This window comes from Fibroporia radiculosa (genome assembly GCF_000313525.1).
Source record: "Fibroporia radiculosa TFFH 294 genomic supercontigs, scaffold397, whole genome shotgun sequence".
NCBI lineage: Eukaryota > Fungi > Basidiomycota > Agaricomycetes > Polyporales > Fibroporiaceae > Fibroporia > Fibroporia radiculosa.
In genome coordinates, this window is record NW_012133201.1 from 83,167 (window position 1) to 98,188 (window position 15,022).

Genomic DNA, 15,022 nt, shown 5'->3' on the forward strand with positions numbered 1-15,022 from the left:
TTGCGACATTGCCAGTCAGATTGAGCACGTGTACATGCAGGCGCTGAAGCACTACTAGCTGACATGGCGCGGCATCATCAAGCCGGTAATATTCTTCTACAGTGTGCCAAGCTAAGCAGCGAACAAGGAGGACGGAATTGAGTTGAGGACGAGGAGGATAATCTGATATTAACCATGGGCATTCTAGTAATGGACATGCGGAATAAACGAGGTCATGAGGGTGCCTGAGCTAAATAGTTCATGATATGCAAATCATACGCATGATGCTGAAGGTAGTATATGCTACATGGTCAGATACGGATATTCGAAGTCTGCAAGAGCGAAAGGTGAAGGAAGTATCTACTCTGCTCACAGGAGCTACTGGCTACACGTGCTATAAAGAGCAGCGCGAGCGTGGCCGTTACTGCACGCATACATAAGTCTCCTAGACTGGCGACCTTCCGGCCGGCGGATGGAAGGATAGGATCGGGACTAACGCGCAATATTCTTTTACATAAAGCAACTTCGAAGCGAGCGTCGGGAGATTATTTGATTTTGAAAACTGACAAACAAGGGTCGCTGGGACGCAACGATTGATCCAGGAAGCCGGGGGCAGTAGCGCGTCATACGGTTGGGACCCTGCCAGCGCCGGGCTGCAGACGCATGCGACAATGGTCTTTGATATGACGCCTGAGCGAATCCGGGCGCCCGACTACGACTTGACATTGCGAGCACTTCTTTCGGAGGCTCTTGAGGTGCTTCGCCGCAACGTGCTTCGCAAGCCCCGCAGTGTCGAGCTCTGCGTTGCACACGGCGCCGTCGATCCACAAACATTGGCTACGGTGATGTTTGGAATTGCGAACGACCTTGGGAACAGCGTGGTATTGATTGAGGTGGTGCTGCACACCCGCGACGGTGGTATCAGTAAGTTGCATGTGGCATCCCTGCCAGAGACACATGCTCTCTGCAGGGGGGACAGAGGTGGTGCGCGGAAGCACCGGTTCCCAATTGGCGGGAAATTGACCGAATCTAGCGGTGGCGTCGGACGTGCGTGGCAGCGGTAGCTCTGTAACGCCCCGTTGCAGTATAGCGAAATCTGGTTCCGTGCCGACATTGTCACCAAGACTCGCGGCTGATCCTCGGTTCCGCCAGGGTGCAGGGTATGCCTCGTTATCCGATGTACGCCCTGAAAAACCTGCCGACGGCATTGAGTCGTACAGTCGTCCTGTCAAGCTGCATAAGGGTCAGATTATATTGCTCATGGTATTTTCAGCGAATTTCACGTACGCGCTTCCACTAGCAATATGCGCGCGCGGAAGCATGGAAAATTCGGGCCTAAGTGCCCGAGGACTGCCAATGGAGCCGAGCCTCATTAGAATGGCTCGGTGCAGTGGCGGACGCCGACTTACCTGGATGTCGAGAAGGTAGTCTCGTTTCCAAGACTGATGTCGCAAAATCTACCGTGCCGATGTGAGTTCGGATTGAGAGACATGTCAGGGTTGCTAAATTGCAGACAGTCATTCAGTGGTTTAGAACTGAAGAAAATCGTGTCAATGGGAAGTAAAAGTAAAACGCAGAATACTCACACTGCCTTTCTCTCCCTCATTTCGACCGCAGCTGTACCGACATAGCTACTGTGCGCGGCTAATGGCGCGTATGGTGGCATAAAATATCCTGGTGTTCGAGGCTGCCATCCTTCGTCGTACCGAGGCGGGAATGAGGGCCGCAGCGATAGATATGTTTCCGGGGAAATACGTTGCGGATGCATTACCGGTGAATGGAGAATCTGTGATATGGTTGGGGAGTCCGGTTTCCCTCGGTTGCGGTGAAAGTAGCTGAGCTGAAGACTTTGGGCTGTTCTGGCACGCTCTTCATTTATACGATGCTAGGTCCCCAGCACGCATAGGCACCACGATTGATTTACCACTGAATCGCGGCCCATAAAATCCTCCTCGACTGGCCTTCGGACCAAATTGTAATTAACATTAATTGACCATTCTCGAGGTCATGGTGGAACTCGTCTACGTGGGTTCCATCCATTGACAAATTTCTGGATCCTGGTGTGTGGGTAGGTATGGGTTGCCGATTATAGGTTATATAATAGTCTTTTCGGGTCCCAGCAGAGCACAGGACGAATCTGCTGTTTAAAATTGGGCCCAGTACCACGGGAAGCCGGAGGACACCGGAACAACGACCGCCTTGTTGCGCAGAAGCACATATAGGCCACTGTACAGTGACGATGTCTGTCCACACGGGTGAGTAGTATTGATACGCCGTGCCTCAGGCCTAACATCTGGGATCTCTCCCGTAGTCCGAGGATCCTTAGTAATTGGCGCCCTGCTATTCGACCACAGAGGCAAACCGACATCATCTACACAGATACACGTTGTTCATTGGCTCACGATCTACATAGTGCAAGGGAGAGTAGCACAAACGCATGAAGCGGCTCGTCACGCATTCGGATGTGCAACGGAAGTGCACCATCAATATCCCCGCTCCGGCTCACCTGGAATACAGAAGAATCTGGGCAAGTTGCAGAGTTGGCCTAAGCGGCGAGAGCCTTCATGTTTGCTTCCGTGATTCTCGTCTTCCCCGCCTGCGCTCATTCACCGGCTGCATTGCACAATCTTATGCTCCGCGTTGTCCGTACTTATTTCTGGTCATGCCTGTTGTTCCAGCATCGGAGAGAAGAACGTCATTGAAGATGTTCTGTTAGAAAGTGTCCAAACCCATTCAAAAGTGCTTGCCGGACCAATCAGCAAGAATACCACCTGAGGTACCGAGCCGAGCTCGTTAAGTGCAGGCACTCACAGGAATACCGCTTTTGCCACTCTACCCTTCTCGATGACTCGATAACGCCAACACTATCCGTGCCCTGCGCGTATCTTGGCGCACGGATGCCCGCTCATTTGTCGAGAATCAACCGTGTGGGCGCCAACCTCCCGTGAATCTTCGACTTTTGGCGCGTGGTTAGGTGTGGTATTTCTAGCTACAGAATGGCCTTGCTGGGTCCCAGCAGCTCCGACATGTTCTCGGAGCTCAGTGTCTCACCAGAGTAGCTCATAGTCGAGAGAATCCGAGCGTCTTGGTTTTTGGAGAGTCATTAACATGGTACAAGATGTGATACGCTTATCGTCACGGTTGCTTTGCAGCAAACCCGCCCCATAGGCCGCGGTCGCCAAGCCACGCGCAAAGCGTCGTCTGGAACAGTGTAATCACTACTGCCCCCGTAGTCTCGGGCTCGCAGACTCTGAAGCCTGCTAGTGAAGAATTTTAAACATTATCATTGAGAGCTGCAAAACATCAAATACTGAAAATCACCTGAAATGAGCCTCAGGTGAAACACGCTCGACGTGACTTGAGCCCTCTGAACTGGAGGGAAGTGTGGGTCTCATCGATATGGGTGCGCGTAGCTGCCACTGGCACCGCCTCACCAATTCAAACCACTGGACACACAAGTCTTATTTCGCGCTCCGGCTGGCCGCGGAGGCAAATGTTTCGGACGCCCATGCAGCCTTACAGGTGGCGTTGTGCTGACAGCCTCATGGAATGCTTCAGCCTGTCCTAGGATCGTTCAAGTTGCTGAGAACCGTCCTGGCACTCGTGAGCCCATTTCATCTCTGGTACGCGCCAAAACGCCAACGACAAGTGACTGGCGGACCAATCCAAAATTCCACGCCCGTGCCAAAAAACTGTCGCACTAGTAAGTCAACTAGCCCACGGCTGCAGCAAAGGGTTCAATTCCAAACTCTTTCTGGACTGCTTACCGCATCAATGTGCGAGCCTAACGCCTGCCAGTGGAGATACTTACCCGAGCTCGCCAAACGCGCACTTGTACATAGAGTCACCAACACCAAGCCCTACTATGCACCTGAAACCGAGTCCGTTGTTACGCATATATATCATATACCGGCATCAGGAATCATGAATTGATACAACTGATCGTAATACGTGCAGGCAATTCTTGCCTCTCCGGGAGCTTCGGAAAAGGGACGTTGGCCTTCAACACGAGAGCTGTCCCCACTTGATCCAGGACAATATGTGAGTCTTTGAAGATAATGAGACGTCAAGGGAACGTGTGTCTGAGGAGCTTCCCCAAAGAGGTGCGCATCCATCCTTGAACCATCCTTGCACTCGATGTTCTGCTTGTATTAATATACTATGCCATTGGAGTAAGGTTCCTCACGAGGTTTGAATGTCAGTAGATTCTTGGTACGGACGTCCTCGATGTCCTCGATGTCAGCCGCATATCATTCCGCGCGGGAACTAGTAGATCCAGGACAACGCAGCGTCGACATGTCGTCGACGTGGTATTGATTCGAACAAATCTAACTTTCATGTTGTTAATCCACATCTATGGTCAAACATCTGATTGCACATACAAGAACGACAAGGCGATAATATTGCACTCGGAAATCCTCACCTCTCGCCTCTCCGTTCGTCGACAACAGCATCTACCCACTTAAGCACCAAAGTCTCCAGCATATCCTCCCACTCGTTCTCCTGGCGTGCGACAAGGGGCGCATCAAATATAATCGGCTCCTCGTTCGTGCTTGGAAATCGAATGGGGAAGGAAGGCGAAGGGACAGGTGTTGTGCTATCGGAGGGTGTGATATTACCTTTAGATGAGCTCGTCTTCGCCGGAGAAGATACGGGCAGCGAATAGCGCAACTTCAGTGCCCTAATAGAATGATGGGGGCAGTACTAATTAGCAGCGCGTTTCATAGCGAATTCTAACATCACTTACGCTGCCCAAAGGCGCAAGTTGTCCGTTCGCCTGAAGGTCCAGCCTCGCTTGCCCCTCTCTGCATTCTGCGTGTCCCCCGCCGACTGCGCCTCTAGCGTAGCAATATCATGGATTGCGTCTTTGCTCACAAACCCCCATGGCTTGCGTGAGCGACGTACACCAACGTTGTACGCCACACAGAGCAGTTGTCCTGACGAGAGTGCCTGGAGAATACTGGCGCGATTTGGCGGAGGGGATGGAAGTAGAGGTAAAAGGTTAGCAGGGAGAAGTGCAACTAGCAGTGCATGTAAACGACCTGCGTGGCTTGTGATTCAATGAACATGCGCTTGTACACTTGGGTAACATCCACTCACCCAAAGAATCATCCCTAAATGTTGACCGTTTCGCCCAATCTGGGAGCTCTTCATCGTCGACACTGTCCTCTTCTGCCACCGAATCCATCTCCTCCGGCTCCTCCGTAACCACCATATCTCGCATAGCATCCAACATGCCTGTCGATACCACCCTCCGATTCGACCGGCTCATTTGCGTCTCTCCCTGATCATGAACATCGCCAGCACTAACTCTCCGCCCCTTCACTCGCTCCGCGCGATCTCTCCGCGCCGCCCGCTCTCGCTCCTTCTCCCAGCCCCGACGTCCGTTTTGTACCCCTCCAAAAAGCACCTCATCCACGATATCCAAATACCGCCCAACAACTTCCCGCTCTTGACGAAGATCCGACATCTCCATATCCTGGCGATAGAGCCAACCCCCGCCAACGACGAGCCGCTCGTCCCACCGATCCCGTTTCCCCCGCTCCTCCTCGCTCAAATTGTTCATGTCGTACGATAACTCGTCCTCCCACACAGGGATCGGCTTCTGCTGCCCGCTCACCTCCACGAATGAGATCGAGAACGACGTGTCACCCTCCAGATCGTCGTCGACATCCAGATGCGACGAGGGCGACGCCCCGCGCGAGTGCGCGCTGTTCTCCGGCGACGACGTGCTATGCTCACTCTGTGCGTCGTACGCGTCATGCTCCAGCGGCAATCGTGCCCGTTCTTCCAGCTCCCGGAGCACCGTCAGCACCTCCAGCGCGCCGCGGCGGATGCGCGCCAGTGGCTCCGAAGCCGAGTCTGGCTGGGAGACTCGCCGCCGCGGTGGGGGCGCGCTCGGCAGGCTCTGCGGGCGGAAGTACGTTTGCAGCATGGGGGTCGCCGAGTCGTCGGGGAGCGATACGAGGTAGTTGCGCACCGAGCGCACCGCGCGCGTCGTTGTCTTCAGCAGCCCGAGCACGTCGAATTGCTCCTTTGTCTTTGCGACCACCCCCGTCCCGAGGAGGTTCGGGTCCTGCTCCTGCTCCTGCTCCCGCTCTTCCTCGCGGAGACTGCCATCGAGGTCCCAGCCTGCCGCGACGGTGCTGAGGTCATCGATCACCCCAGGCCGGAGATTTTCTGGATCGGTCTCATACGTCTTCACGAACGGTGGAAAGGCCGGCTGCACGATCTGCGGGACAATAGGCGACGGAGGCAGCAGAAAATCGCGCGTCTTGTGCGAGGGTGGTCTGATGGTCAACGTCGACGGACCACCTATTGCGGGGACCATCCCACTGTTCGGCTTGTTCAGAGGACTTTACGTGCGACCACACATGCAAATATAGGTCATTTCATATAGCATCAGATAGCAGGCATATCGTACTCACTTGCTTTCCGCTGCAATACCGGTCTTTGTGAAGTAATGCTGCAAATGCTCTATGCTCCCGAGAGCCATGACACTCTCCCGCTTCGCCGCGCTGCGACTGAATGGCTTCTGAGGCTTGCTGGAGGACTTGGTGTTGGGGTAGAAGGCGACCTGCCGCCGAGATTTGTGAGACCCTGCGCCATCAGCGGTCGAATCTGAGGCTGAGGCCGCATCGGAGGGGAATTTGAACGAATCTGATATTTCCGAGGTATCCATCGTGCAAGGTATCTATGTGGAACAGCGTGAGGTCAGTAGAAATGTAGAGGTAGCGTCTAGGGTGTGATTAAGTCGAGATCATAGTTCAGTTTCAAGGAAGTCATGGTACAAATGAAGTTTGTATGTCCGAACCATCGTCAGACTTCGGTCGCCAAGCACAGGTACGACGCTTGATATATCGAAAATTAGACGAGATTGGACAACAGAACCACAGCCACGGAGAGTATACAGTACACACGAAGTCGCATTGAAAGAGTGAAGGGGTCAATTTTATTGGCAGTATTATAAGTAGATAAGTAATCGGCGTATACGAAAGCAGGTCAATGCGGGGTAACGTGCATAAGACATAGCTACTGTCATGTAGGGGAGCCCAACATGCTCACATCATCGACCTCGCAATCTGACTCATCTGGTTAGCCATCTCTGGGAATCTGGTCATGAATTCGACCTGCGCCTTCGTCGCCTGTACCGGATCGTTAAAAGCTGAAAATCCGATATACAAGCTAGCACTTACAAACTGATAGGTCAGGGCGTTCATGAGCTCGGGCTCACTGCGTGCCAGCGAAGCCTGTTTCTCAAACATCTCCATGGCTACGTCAATCTTGCCCTGCTGAAGACTCAACTGCGCCAATGTTGCCACTGCCGCCTCGCACTCGGGATCAATTTTCAACGCTTCCTGGCAGCAGTGTTCTGCAGCACCAATATCTTGCTTCCATTGATAGAGGGCAAGCCCTTTGTTTACCTGTGGTAGGGCGTTCACTGGTGGAGGCCTGCGGAAGTAGGTTAGCACAAGCCGACCAACAGCATTGCCGTCACTCACTTCGGGCGTGAAAGCTCAATCTCGATGGCACGATCAAACTTGTCCACTGCATCCTCGAACCTTTGCTGATCTAATAACAATTCACCGTAGTAGTTCTGTGGTTCGCTTCGTTGCGGGAAACCTTTTAGTGTCCTGCGGAACGTAGCCATGCTGTTCGCCAAGTTTCCAGACTTGTATTGCGCTACCGCCAACTGGATATGACTGAAAACAAATTGATCGTCGAGCTCTGTCGATTTTGTGTAGTTTTCCGCCGCGTCAGCGAACTCGTTCATGATGAACAAGACTATATCGATTCAAGATCAGTATATATATCAAATGCTGCTGCAAGACGTTCACCTTGTCCACGGTGGTAGTAAATGTCCGGGTCGTCGGCATTGTGCTTGATAGCCTCCTCGAAACATTCGAAAGCCTTTTTGGGGTCGCCCTGCTCCATGTACACGCTGGCAATTTTTACCCAAGTCTGAGTAAGTGAGGGCTGCAGCTCAATAGAGGCAAGGAAGTCTTCCTTCGCGCCAGTGACATCAGTCATGAGGAACCTGTCGAGAATCATGAGTATACTCAAACTATTGACCAACACTGACTCACTTATACGTTCCGCGCAAATTGAGAGCTTCCGCTTTACCAGCATCCCACGAAATTCCCTGCTCAACGGCCTCATTGACAAGTGTAAGCGAGTGAGTGTAATCACTGGCCGCGAGCGCTTCGAGAGATAAAATAAGGGTATGGTCGCCCTGCGATGGGTTCTCTGGAAGTTGTGGCAATGGTCCTGAAACAAACTCGTATGAGAAGGATGCGCAGGATGTACATATCAAAGCTTACGTGGGCGGAATGCTCCGAAATATGCGGAGACAAATGTTTGGGATGGGAGATGGCGATCGCGAGACTGTGGCTGATAAGATTGGCTTATGATAGATGATAGACATATCACGTACTGAAAGGATCTCTTGTACTTTCTGTGATGCCAGTTTCTTCAAGACGCGCTCCGTCGATTGGGCAGCTGACTCGTTCTGGAACTTATCGAGGATCGTCGCCGCGGTGAAGTCTAAATGACTGTTAATTCTATGTTTCCCGGACAATGTTGTGGAAATACCTCGCAATGCTTCCTCGACCCGCTCAAGAGCCTCCAAGGCAGTCGCTCGCCGATTCAATGCCTTAACATAGCTAGCATCGAGCTTCAATGCTTCGTCACAGTCCTCGATCACCTTCTCATATTGAGGGGGAGACATATTAACATAACCTATCAAAGCCGTCAGCCCTTGCCTAACCACTGTCAGCGACGATACCAACATGCTGCGCGATTGCTGAAGAACACTGGTTCAGGTTTTGGTGTAACTTCAATTGCCCGGGTATAGAGGTCGGCGGCGATGCTGTACTTGCGCTGCTGGTAGGCACCGTTTCCCTTTGCCTTAAGTGATGCAGCAACCTTCGTACGTTCCTGCAACGGCATAAGCACATGGGAATAATAATTGTCAGAGCACTCACCTCGTCCGGCATTTGAACGATTTCCTCTGCCGACAATTTGACATCCTCTGCAAAAAAATCATTACTCGCCCGCGACAGGAGTTAGAACATTGAAGCTCACCTGCCTCGGCCACGTCAGCGACTCTTGGCGAACGCTCCTCAAGAATGGGGCCATCAGCATCCTTCACAGTCTTGCGCTTTTTGGAGGACTTGCTACCCTTCTTTTTATCCTTCTTGTATTCGCCCTTTTCGGCATCGCCGCCGCCAGGACCGCGAGAGGTCGACGCATAGTATGCGACACCACCAATAGCTACGACCGCGGCAGCTGCGCCAATGAGAACAGCACGCTTATTCTCAGAGACAAACGACTGGACGCGCTCGACGACGCCCTGCGACGTGGAGGAAGACATGACGGATGCGGGCGGCCTGACGTGCCGTGCTATGGATTTTAGCAGTAGTGGGCGTGAGAAAGGAGCTCGCACAATGCAGGTGACCCTCCAAATCGCGGTCCCTCAAGGATCCGCTTGTCGTAGAGTGAGACGGTAAGGTCGGCGGCGGCGGCGAACTCGCAAACGTGTACAACAAGGCGGAAGCTTTCAGCTCACAGCTTCGTCAGAGCCGGTTTCCGGTTAGTGAGGTAGAAGTCACGTGAAATATACCGAACCGAACCGGGTCGTCTGTCGAATGTTCTCTCTCAGTGAGATCTCTTGGCCAAAAACTCGAAGTGTTGCAATATGTCCGGGCCCACTTCCTTTTCATCCTCCGGAGAAGACGTCATTGCACGAAGTATTGAGTTGAATGAAGACGATATCACTACTCTATCTCAAGACGAACTTGATGACTACTACGAGATTAACCGCACCGTAGATCAAATCGTGCAAGGAGACTATGCCCGAGTTTGTTATCAACTGCTTTCGTCCTCGTGCAACATCTTACCATATTTTCGTCTCAGATTGCACTTCAGTTTCCTGACGAGCTGTTGCATGATTCAGTCCCAATCTTTCGTGCATTAAAATCGAAGATTGGAAGTGGACGGGAGCTTTATGTGCTCGCAGATACATCTTATGGCAGGCAGGCTTTTGCTCCTGTTTTCTGGGATCACAGTCTAATACCCGTCACTCTACCGTATGTGCAGCTGCTGTGTGGATGAAGTCGCCGCGCAGCACGTTGATGCAGATGCAGTCGTACACTACGGTCATGCGTGTATGAGTCAGTGCGTAGATTTTGTACATTCATGGTAATATACTGATCTGCGCATTCGTACGCAGAACATCGCGTCTGCCGGTAATATATATTTTTGGAAAACGGGATGTGGATCCTGCAGATTGTGCCAAGCAATTGTTGAATTCTCTCAAAACATCGTCAATGGGCCTAGAGTCTCGGAGTATCCTGTTCCGGCACGATGTTGCATACAGTCACCAAGCAGGTCACTTTTTTGGCTATGTGGCGATTTAATCGATTACTAACGTACACCAGATGCCATTCTAATGCAGCTACGAGATCTGCTGCCACCTTCAGCACATATATTTCATTCTTCTCCAACAGTGTTCATGCGTCCTCGAGATAAAAATGTGTGTCAGGCTACGTCAGATGCTTTAACTGAGAATAGCCAGCCTACCAGTGCGCCGAGTGGTGATCCGGGATCAATGAAGGATTATGCTGTGATATATATCGGCGGCGAAAGTTTAACCTTGACAAACCTCCTCGTCACACATTCATTCTATGAGGTGCATATCTATTTGGGCATTTGTTCCGAGTTACCTTTAAAAGCTTTTTCAGGTTCATGCATATGACCCAAGAACAAGAGTTGCTCGCCTAGAATCAGCCCGTACTAACAAGCTGCTTATGCGACGGTATTCTACGATGCAGAAAGCCAGAGATGCTGATGTTTTTGGCATCCTAATCGGGACGTTGGGCGTCGGTGAGCCGCAGATTGATTTACCTGCAATAATAGCAGTAATTCAATGAATGGAAACAGCATCATATTTGCCACTGATCTCGCATTTACGCAAAATTCTATCGCGTGCTCATAAAAAAAGTTACACGATAAGCGTAGGGAAGCTCAATCCTGCGAAACTTGCGAATTTTCTGGAGATTGAGTGTTTTGTTTTGGTTGCTTGTCCCGAAAATAGCATAATTGAGGCAAAGGTCAGCACGATGATTCACTTCGTGCTGATCACAGTACCTTGTTGACAATATGTCCGAGAACAGGAGTTTTTGCGGCCAATTGTCACACCCTACGAGCTTGAAATTGCGCTGCAAGCTGAGCAGAGCTGGACTGGTCAATATATACTTGACTTCAATACGCTCCTCGCTGAGAGTCGTAATGACGCAGACGGTGTGCTACGTCATAATATTGGGTTATCGCTTATTGACTCAACCAGCTGTAGACACGCTTTCCGAAGTGCAGGATGAGGGTCTAGACCAACCTATCTTTTCACTTGTTACTGGTCGATATCGGCAAGCAAAACGATATGGAGGTACTCTTTACCCTCTCACTCATTCACAATGGATGTACTAATGCGGTACCGAGGCTCAGATTCGGCCAATGGAGAGAATGACGCTCGGGCGTCTGCCTTGGTGCTCCGTAACCGAGAGAATGCAGTGGCCACATCATCTAATGGCGCAGCAGGTATGATCAGGCGACTATCAATTTTGCGAAGAACACGAATCTAACATTGTCATAAGCTCAATTCTTACAGTCACGGTCATTCAGAGGACTTGAAACGAGGATTGGACAGGATGCGCCCAGCGTACTGGAACAGGGGCGTAGTGGAATAGCAAGGGGGTATCAGGATGACCACAGGTCGTAGTCAAGCCAATCAGGTTGGTGCAGATTGTGACACTACGCGGGCGGCCTCCAGAAGAAGCTAAAATGATGTATTGTACTCGGTGAGACTTCTATTCCTTGCCGTTCATATCATATCGAACCCTCTTGAGATTTACGGTAACTAGGCTTTTTTATATAATCTAGCGGTGCAATGTGTCACAGGACAATATGTGCATCCGCAGTGCAGCGGTTGCATTCCGACAAGTTGTTATGAAATAGTCGCTGGAGAAAGCCCGTGATTGCGCCACACGTTTTTCTTGACGCAGGACTGTGTGGTAAATGCTCGACGGTCGAGCGTTCTCATCACATCTCTGCGTGATCGAAGGACCGGTAGGAATTCCAATCGATCTGAGGCTGGCTGGGTGGGCTGCCGCACAGTCGAAGTTGAGATCTGCTAGAAAAACAGTGGCAGTCGAGTATTGAGCTTCCTTGTCTCCAACATCCTGACACCCAGCACTGCTCGCGCCAACCGCAACGCATCGCCACTCGTTCAGCACCGAAGGCACCATGGCTCCTTTGCCCCAAACCGCATCAGTTGTTCACTCCGCCGCTGCCTTTGTGCATAGCGAAGTCGGAACTGCTAACCATGCCCTGGACATCCTGCTCATCATTCTTGGGATCGTCGTTTTGATTGCTTGGGGAACAGTTCTGACCATGTACCTGGTTTATCGCCGCCCGTCGTCGAGCGAAGCGCAAGAGACCGGCGACATTGCTCAGTCAAGTCTGACGTCGATAAATCCTGAGGCTCACGGTCAGCCGACAGAACTTGAGGATATCAAGCAGCTCCCTCTCGATACTGTTCGGTCATTGGGTGTCTCCTCTCGAGGCGCCTCAGTTTTCAAGAGACTTTTCTCGTTCCGGAAGGTGAGGCCACTTATGGATTCAATATGCGCCTTCGATGACAAACCTGCACAGAAGAACGTTGCCCAGAGGGTATCCACTGGATGCGCTCCCAAGGCCGTTAGCGACATAGAGTCTCAAGATGTGCTTGTCATACAAAGGCAAGATAATGTAGACTTACCCGCTCGCCAGATCCCTCCTCCCCCCAAGTGTCCGGCATCGACGCCTGAAGCCGACATGTCGGGCATCGAACAGGCGTCCGATGCCACCGACGCAGCTGACGATCTCCCCAGTGACACTACTGACGACCAGCTGTCCTCGTCTGGCTCTTTCCACACAAGTATCTCACTTTTCCTCGATGCGCTCAAGACGGGCGACCCGGACGTAATCGCTGCGGCAAGAGAGAAGTTCACCCCCACCGATCCGATCAATATGTGCGGCTGTGGCTGTGGTGGCAAACCCTCGGTACTCCCTCAGCTGACTAGAGAGGCTAACAGTCCCGTCTCCCACATCGACGAATTGTATCGCGCCTACTGGGCACCCACAATTGCTCAATGGGAAGCCGACATGGAACGAGCCGAGCGAGAGCTCATGCAGAAGCTCGCACCTATTTTCGCGGTGCCCAAAGTCGAGTCTGAGCTCTGCGACGAATACCTCGACGAATCGGCATCGATGTATTCGGCTGACAGCGTGGATGACTCTGGCTATCAATCCGAACCCTCGCAGACGCAAATTGCGTCCAACTACATCCTCTCGTTCTGTGACAAGCTGGGCGACCAGACCACGCCGGAGGCAGTTAGCTTCCCTATACCCGAGATCTCTATTGAAAGCTGCGACTCTGGCTCGTCTGTATCTGAAGCGTCCTGGATGCCTTTGGAGCGATCTCTACACGACTTGCGGAGTAGTTCTGTCGATCATCTGGAGGTCCCTGCTATGTCGTGGACGGCGCCCAATTCCACAGAGAAGTCGCGATTGAAACCGGCTCTACCTCTGATGGATATCTCGAACATATCCAACAAGACCTTTATACTCGGCGTCCCGCCCCGTCGAGGTCGGCGCAATACGGTGGTTTACGCTGCGCCCAAGGGAACCAGCTCTTGACCTCTACTTTCCTCAATCGCTCTTCGTTCTGCATCATGACTGCTTCTCGATCGATTCCCTTGCCATTCAATTCCTCGCTGCGATCATCTAATCTTCGATATCTGGCTCTTGGCATAACCACTCTCGCTGTCTGCACGTACATCGCTCACGAACGCTTGTGCATTCAATCTCTGAGCACAGTCTAGGCAATGCTTGACAATCACTCCTCTCCATCCAACTCGCATCCGGCAACGGCAGCCATCCACCTTAGCACTGCTCAGTCGACAATAATTCATCCCCAATACCCGGCGTAAATTCATCCCAGAAAATGCCCCCGTCGAGAACGCCATCAATCCACTCATGCGCGTCCATTAAGGTCCCCTTCACCGCGCACAATTTCCTCCGCCGCTGTTGCCGTTGCCGTCTGCACCCCGCCAATCGTCATGATATTGTCCAACCAATCGTCGCCCAGTAATAAACCCTTTCGGTCGCAAAGCAGTCATTCGCAGCCCGTTTCCTCCTATTCACCGAATTCCTCTTCTCACCCCTCTCCTCCCGCAACCGTCGCAGTATGGTAGCGAAAGGCTCCATAATCAGGCTGCAGCTGGTTATGGAGCTTTTCGCTACCATGCATACACGGTCCATCCTCCCCTTCTCTCACCGCATCTCTTCGTTCCACCCCTCTCGTCTCTGCCCAAGCTCTTCTGTTTTCCTTTGGGTCTCAAGGTCACAACAAGTCATACACGGTTCCGCTCTGGTCTTCAGCATTCAAGCTAGTATACACGTCACGCTTGAAAAGCTCTTACTTTCCTCGTTTTTGGGTTTTTGGGTCTTGCAAGTCGCAATTAATCGCACATCTCTCTTCTCTCCTCGCACTCGCAAATCTGCTCGAATGTATCTACAGAACATAGTATCTATTTTACCTATTATATCGCGCCCGTACGTGATGGCACGGAGGCCTCAGGCCTCAGGCTCCATGCTGCCTGAGTGCCTGCACATGCGCGCACAAAGAAAGATCGAAACGGCGGCGCCCAAAAACTAGGCGACGAACAAGCGGTACTCGCGCCTCGACTACATTACACTCCGTATACCGTACACACTCGCTCTAGCTAATGATACCCAGAGGCATACAGTCGACGAAATCTAGACCCAGAGCAGAGACAGCAACATGAACACCCTCACGCACATCCAGACTTTAGCACAACGGGCGCTCCCACTCCCGCCGGAGCATGTCGGCCCACGCCATCACAAAATACACAACGGCGGCCGGGAGCACGCACTTACTGCCGACCGCGGCCCAGTCCCAGCGGCGGCGGCGGAGGCGCATCCA

General features: G+C 52.1%; 5 protein-coding genes across 5 annotated transcripts; 2 read left to right on the forward strand and 3 right to left on the reverse strand.

The window, feature by feature from the left end:
- Positions 1–602: 602 nt before the first annotated feature.
- Positions 603–1,747, reverse strand: FIBRA_00892 (uncharacterized protein; the record flags this gene model as incomplete). Its single annotated transcript, XM_012322778.1, has 4 exons — positions 603–1,212; positions 1,267–1,329; positions 1,389–1,514; positions 1,566–1,747. 4 exons carry the CDS (start codon positions 1,745–1,747, stop codon positions 603–605), a joined length of 981 nt encoding a protein of 326 aa, XP_012178168.1.
- Positions 1,748–4,398: 2,651 nt separating this feature from the next.
- On the reverse strand, positions 4,399–6,661 carry FIBRA_00893 (uncharacterized protein; the record flags this gene model as incomplete). The annotated part of the gene is made up of 4 exons (XM_012322779.1): positions 4,399–4,660; positions 4,727–5,021; positions 5,080–6,335; positions 6,408–6,661. The coding sequence occupies 4 exons, from the start codon at positions 6,659–6,661 to the stop codon at positions 4,399–4,401; spliced, it is 2,067 nt and encodes a 688-aa protein (XP_012178169.1).
- Positions 6,662–7,040: 379 nt separating this feature from the next.
- On the reverse strand, positions 7,041–9,352 carry FIBRA_00894 (uncharacterized protein; the record flags this gene model as incomplete). The annotated part of the gene is made up of 11 exons (XM_012322780.1): positions 7,041–7,124; positions 7,176–7,431; positions 7,482–7,764; positions 7,818–8,017; positions 8,067–8,247; positions 8,301–8,364; positions 8,414–8,523; positions 8,572–8,718; positions 8,769–8,916; positions 8,964–9,010; positions 9,064–9,352. The coding sequence occupies 11 exons, from the start codon at positions 9,350–9,352 to the stop codon at positions 7,041–7,043; spliced, it is 1,809 nt and encodes a 602-aa protein (XP_012178170.1).
- A 324-nt stretch (positions 9,353–9,676) lies between these two features.
- FIBRA_00895 (uncharacterized protein) lies at positions 9,677–11,618 on the forward strand (the record flags this gene model as incomplete). The annotated part of the gene is made up of 10 exons (XM_012322781.1): positions 9,677–9,838; positions 9,895–10,067; positions 10,125–10,151; positions 10,211–10,368; positions 10,419–10,669; positions 10,722–10,863; positions 10,999–11,090; positions 11,154–11,280; positions 11,333–11,422; positions 11,482–11,618. The coding sequence occupies 10 exons, from the start codon at positions 9,677–9,679 to the stop codon at positions 11,616–11,618; spliced, it is 1,359 nt and encodes a 452-aa protein (XP_012178171.1).
- A 661-nt stretch (positions 11,619–12,279) lies between these two features.
- FIBRA_00896 (uncharacterized protein) lies at positions 12,280–13,713 on the forward strand (the record flags this gene model as incomplete). Its single annotated transcript, XM_012322782.1, has 1 exon — positions 12,280–13,713. The coding sequence occupies one exon, from the start codon at positions 12,280–12,282 to the stop codon at positions 13,711–13,713; it is 1,434 nt and encodes a 477-aa protein (XP_012178172.1).
- Positions 13,714–15,022: the final 1,309 nt, after the last annotated feature.